Source organism: Priapulus caudatus, unplaced genomic scaffold (genome assembly GCF_000485595.1).
Source record: "Priapulus caudatus unplaced genomic scaffold, Priapulus_caudatus-5.0.1 Scaffold1556, whole genome shotgun sequence".
In the NCBI taxonomy this organism is placed as follows: domain Eukaryota; kingdom Metazoa; phylum Priapulida; class Priapulimorpha; order Priapulimorphida; family Priapulidae; genus Priapulus; species Priapulus caudatus.
This window is the reverse complement of record NW_014578617.1, coordinates 58,636-65,001: the sequence shown is the minus strand read 5'-3', so window position 1 is coordinate 65,001 and position 6,366 is coordinate 58,636. Positions and strand designations below refer to the sequence as shown.

Here is a 6,366-nt window from a genome sequence, read left to right as displayed (position 1 = left end):
ATTGAAGTATCTCAACGTGTAACCGTTTGCTTGGAGTTAGGAGTATGATAGATACAATAATGTAACCCAACACAGAGTGGAGTTACTGTTCGGCTGGAACTTAGCTCTATAACTATAGCCCTTCGCTCCACCACAGGCCTGTGGCAGAGCTAAGAGCTATAGTTCTAGAGCTAAGTTCCAGCCGAACAGTAACTCCACTCTGTGTTGGGTTACATTATTGTATCTATCATACCCCTAACTCCAAGCAAACGGTTACACGTTGAGATACTTCAATGAAGTGTTTTGATGTTAGTTTTACAGCCTGGTCGGAGTTACCAGGGAGCGGGGTGTCAGCTGCGTGGGAGTCAGTCGGGAGTTGGAGTAGGCTGGCTTACTGAATAAATATATAAGTTACGAGTGATGCTGTACTGTACCGTACCACTGCTGATGCACACATGTACGGTTGCTCGAATTTCGTTGACGTATTGGGGGGTACAGGAGTAGGACGAGTCGAGCCAAGGTATCTGTGAATCACACACGATGTACGAATACTAGCTGTAGAAGTAGGGTAACAATAAAAGTAGGGTGTCAGCCGTGGTAGCATAGCAGTAGAAGTAAGGTAGCAGGGGGCAATAGGTAGCAGTAGAAGTAGGGCGGCAGGGGGCAGTAGGTAGTATTAGAAGTAGGGCGGCAGGGGGCAGTAGGTAGCATTAGAAGTAGGGTAGCAAGGTGCAGTAGGTAGCATTAGAAGTAGGACGGCAGGGGGCAGTAGGTAGCATTAGAAGTAGGGTAACAGTGAAAGTAGTGTGTCAGTCAGCACAAGTAGGGTATCAGTAGAAGTATTGTAGCAGGTGGTGGTAGGATAGCAGTAGAAAATAGGGTAGCAGTAGAACTACCCAAGGTAATAGTCAGATCACCACTGTCTGTAGACTGAGACAGACCCTGTCTAATTGTAATATGTGAGTGCATGTATTGTACATAGTAATTAGTATACAATTATAACATATATACATAGTATAGACATGTAAACTTTACATAGTGCACATGTAATCATGTAGTGTTATAATGTGAATGTATGCATTGTATACATTGTATACATGTGTAAGGCATGAGCTATAATACATGTTTACATAATAGTAGAACTGAGTAATACAAAGTGTTAAAAAGTCTATAATTAAATGTACTAGCACAAGTTAGACAAAAGTGGATTGTGTCTTTTTTAAATCCATCATGTTTATAGGGTATATAGGTGTGTAAACTTAACACAAATAAGTAACCAAACAGTGTAGGGAAATGAATATGTAACCCCACTGGGTTGGGTTACATATTTGTACCTGGTGTAAATTATACACCTATAAATAATGAATGTATAATGAATATTGCTTAATTATATTCAGTGCGTGTGTTATCACTAACACAGCAAAAACCATCTGCGGTTTGGTAAATATGTTCCTGGTTGGAGTCTGAGTTGACTCTTACAACAAGTGCAATGAATGAGTGTTTAATGCCGCTTTTATACTGCTAGTAGTAGTAGTAGTAGGTGTAGTAGTAGTATCATTATTATTGTCATGCAACAGCATTTGTTTTTTAATAAAGTTAATTTATTTTTGCTAATTGTGTTCTTCACAAAGTCGAAGGAACGTACACGAAACAGAAGTGTTCATCTCCAGCAGTTCCTAACATGTGTTCCTCATCATACAGATGTTCCCAGTAATGACACAGGCTGATGTTCCGCGTATTGTGTGTGAGGTTCACCTGGTGTTCCGAATTTTTTCCCTTTACTTTCGCTGCCTGTTGTTCATCAAACATGTTCCTAGTAGGTCGGCTCGGTGTTGTTCCCGTACAGGTTTACGTTATTGTTGTCCATCACGCGTTCCTGATTCTGCCGGCGTTTGTTCCATATACGTTCCTAGGATGTTCTCCACGCGTGTTCGCAAGAACGCAGTGTGGCTAATGTTCATCGTGGCCTTCCTTTGCACATGTTCTTCATGGTATTCTTTGCAGATGCTGCTGCTGGTTGTTCAGCGTATATGTTCAGCCGATGTTCATCGCAGTTCTTCTGTGATTTTACTGTTTTTGTTGTTGTTCGCATCTTTTCTGTTTCTCACTCTGCACGTCACAGCATGTTCTTATCACAAATTCTCTCTCCTTCTCTACGTCCCTCTCTCTCCCAGTCTCTCTACCTCTCTACCTCTCTACCTCTCTACCTCTCTCTCCCTCTCTACCTCTCTCCCCCTCTCTACCTCTCTCTCTACTTCCCTCTCTACCTCTCTCTCCCTAGCTACCTCTCTCTCTTCACCTCTCTATCTACCTCACCCTTCTCCGTCCTCTCTCTCCTACCCTCCGTATGTCACACTCTTGCGTCTTCCCTCCCTTCTCCTTAGAGAGAGAGAGAGAAAGAGAAAGAGAGAGAGAGAGAGCGAAGGAGAGCGAGACTAAGTTAGCACAAGAGCAAGCGTGAGATGTGGAGAGGGTACAGCATAAGATATATAGATAGCTAGATAGATAACTGCTGTTAGTGTTCACCAACCTATGTAAATTTCTCTCTTCTGCAGCCAGTCTGTTTAGTTTTACATTAAATTAATTCAATACATTTTGATTTTGATTTTGATTTGGAAATTTTGAAACAGAATTGAATCCCTATGGAGTCGATTTCCTCGAATTTGAATCGATGTCAAATTTTGATTTCGTAATGAAAACACTTTCAAGAGTTCATCTCTTGCAACTTGTCTAACCTGTCTTTAAAGACTACCCGCCATTTCCCGCGGGGAAATTATACAATCACACTACCTCTACTAAGAGAGCGAACACCTGCCCATAAGGAACAGTCTTGCAGTTTCTCTTGGATGACTCTTGTGTATATATATATATATATATATATACATAGTATACATGCATACAGCTTTGACTGACTGTATATATGTACAATAACAAAAGCACGAAAAATCCGATTTATTCTCTTGATAATAATAATAATAGCTAGCTAGCTGCTACTAGCTTTTCTATTCCCTGCTCTCATCCTCTAGCACAGCTGTGTTCTTGTTGGTGATGTAAGCATGTTCTGATGTTCTTGCAGACGATAGAGGCAAACTATGTTCTTGTTGGTGATGTAAGCATGTTCTGATGTTATTGCAGACGATAGAGGCAAACTATGACCGCGTGTATCCCAGCGAAGACGATGACACCAAGGATGTCGACGATAACTGTGAGTGAGGGGGAGGGGGAGGGGGTGGGTGATGACCACATAAGGGAATGGGTGGGTGATGATCCCTTATAGGGGGAGGGGGTGGGTGATGACCACATAAGGGGAGGGGTGGGTGATGATCCCTTATAGGGGGAGGGTGTGTGTGATGAATGTGTATATGCAGAGGAGCAGGTGATAAATGGTTATAGAGGGAGGGGTGAGTGATGACCACATAGAGGGGCTAGGGAGATGGACGAGAAGATAGGGGGAGAGGAGGGTGTAGGCAGAGGGGTGGGTGAGAAACATTTAGTAGGGATGGGTTGAGTGAGGGACATATAGGGGGAGGGGGTCAGTAACGTATGTTTTAATGCTTTGGCGAATAATCATAATATCAACAACATTATAGCTAATCATATGTGTCCGAGTTTGCACTACAAGTTGTTCCTAGAAGCGTTTTTTTCCCGGACAGGGTCAGTTACAGAAGCTAGTAGTGTCAACAGCAAGGATGAACTTACTAGTAAAACACTAGAAGCGTTGGTTTGTGAGATTACCTCAATAATGGGGGGAGGTTTCCAAACTCGAGTAGTCGGTTAAAGGGGAGGGGCGTGTAGCCAGCGTATACCTGGAGTTAACGAGACGTCGTTTACCTTACAGGTGCGTTGATGTACCTGAACGAGGCAACCCTGCTAAACAATGTACGACTTCGCTACAAGCGCGACCAGATATACGTGAGTGTGGTCGTAATGGCGGCTTTCACACGTGTGTGAGCGTGCTGTGTCTATCTCGTCTGCGCTCATTGCTGTCTTTTTTGCTCTCTCTGTCTGTCTGTCTCTTTCTCTCTCTCTCCGCTCGTATTGGTATACAATACGTCACGGTTCAGCTACCTGAAGGTTAGTAAACCATGTGGTAGAGTGTCTAATATTGATCAGTCTCTAAAGATTTAATTAGCATATCTAGTCAGAGAATTGCTCAAGAGTAGTTTATTTTAAATTTAATCTTGTAAAATGAATGTAATAATTGAAAAATACACGTTTTTAGAATTCTTTTTTTCTACCACAGGGTGACCAAAACTACTTCCGGTTTATAAAATGTTATATAAATCCTACAAATGTCACGAAAATACAAAAGAAAACGGTCAGGATTATTAACAATAAAATCCTAAATTCTTAATTATTGTTTTTAGTGGGATATTAAGTCATTTTCCTGGATCATTTAAAGTATAATGATACTTTTCCTATAATTTTACGTATTTTTGAGAAATAATATTTTTGTCACGTGACTTCAACATCCCATAATCAAAAACCTTTGGTGCAAAGATGAACCTCACCATAAACCTAACTAATAGTTGAAGAGATGACAGAATTACCTTGCAATCCGATCGAGATATGATTTTTTAAAGATTTAGTATAAATCAGCAAAATTTGCATAAATTACTGACTTTAAAGTCACGTGACCCGCTTAAGCTGCCGATCTGACAAGGCTATCACATATTTTCTTGATCTACACACCAAGGGCTTTCCGAAAATGCATGGTAGCATTTGCCCCCCAACTTGGTAATGAAAAGTTGTTTGGCTCATGGACTATAATAAGTACGTGATGGGCACAAGTTGTGTTCCTCGCTCCATTCTCGTAAGGGTGTCGATTCCCAATGCACGCAATTATTTCGAGATAGCGTGCTTTGGCTATGTTGTCTAGTCTAGTGAATCAAAGCACTTCTATACTACGTACACTTCAGACAGTTGGCAAATGTGCATACACCAGATGTTATAAAATGCTGCTTTTGATTGCTATATGCAGTAAAATCGGTGAAATTTCTGAACACTCGCGATGTAAACAAACTCAAGTCCATGAACATATATATGTGTTGCGTTCAACCTGATCTGTGTAATCTCATTAAACTCTAGCGGAGCATCCCAACCCACGCTGATAAACCTGTCCCGAAAAATCGGGATCTACCTACTGCTAATATCTATTGCAACTAGACAGAGGGCACTCACGGAGAGTGCATAACTCCGCCAGCATGTAACATATGTATGTGTTACGAGCTAGCTGCTGCTGACTGACCCGCCTGCTGCTGACTCGTCGCTCGATGGTGGCGGCTGCTGACTCGCCGCTCGCTGGTGGTTGCTGCTGATTCACTCGCCTGCCGCTGACTTGCCGTTCGCTGAGTCAACGCGCTATCGATCGCACCGCGCGGACTGGATTACATTACCTCCCCTCCACTCCGTTACTCCGTTAACTCCGTGGGCGGAGGTAATAATAACACTATATACTATAGCTAATGTAAAATCGGTTGATTGTGCAGATTGGCAGATTACATAGACTGGTACTGGCTCCCACTTCTCGGCTTAGTAACTAGACCAAGAGGTGGGAGCGAGTACCAGTCTACAGATTACACGCCACACATGTTCGCTCTTTTTGTAACCGGTATGGCCGGCGGCACGGGATTGTAGGTAATATTGCTATTTTTAGTCCAAGTCGCGGAACCCTCTATAGCTGAATGTACCAATCTCGTATCTATTGCAATCTCTATCTCTGACTCTCCCCGATCTCTAGTCGAACACGCGGTTATATCTCACATAGGTAGACACGCCTACCTATTGTTTATGGTCAGTCAGTACTAGGTTACTGTCTGTAATTGGCTAATTCTACCACTGTCTAGTCCAGCGTTATATTTACACAGCTGGCCTGTATGCCAACCTGGAACAATAGCTTATTCCTGTATATTTATTTATCTGTCTTTCGACGGTATTACACGGGCGTGCGTGCGTGTGCACGTACACGTGCTGGCGTGCGTGCGTGTGCACGTACACGTGCTGGCGTGCGTGCGTGTACACGTACACGTGCGGGCGTGCGTGCGTGTGCATGTACACGTGCGTGCGTGCGTGCGTGCGTGCATGCGGCTACATTACATAACACATATATATACTTGTAATACCGTCGAAAGACAGATAAATAAATATACAGGAATAAGCTATTGTTCCAGGTTGGCATACAGGCCAGCTGTGTAAATATAACGCTGGACTAGACATTGGTAGAATTAGCCAATTACAGACAGTAACGTAGTACGGACTGACCATAAACAATAGGTAGGCGTGCCTACCTATGTGAGATATAACCGCGTGTTCGACTAGAGATCGGTGAGAGTCAGAGATAGAGATTGCAATAGATACGAGATTGGTACATTTAGCTATAGAGGGTTC

At 42.8% G+C, this 6,366-nt stretch overlaps 1 protein-coding gene across 1 annotated transcript in view; it reads left to right on the top strand.

Annotated features, from left to right (window-relative positions):
• Positions 1–3,114: 3,114 nt before the first annotated feature.
• LOC106816995 (unconventional myosin-VI-like) overlaps positions 3,115–6,366 on the top strand; it is a gene marked incomplete at its 5' end in the record, with an annotated part of 54,404 nt that continues 51,152 nt past the window's right edge. The window contains 2 exon segments of the mRNA XM_014821638.1: positions 3,115–3,184; positions 3,818–3,891. Coding sequence (XP_014677124.1) covers positions 3,115–3,184; positions 3,818–3,891 — 144 coding nt within the window.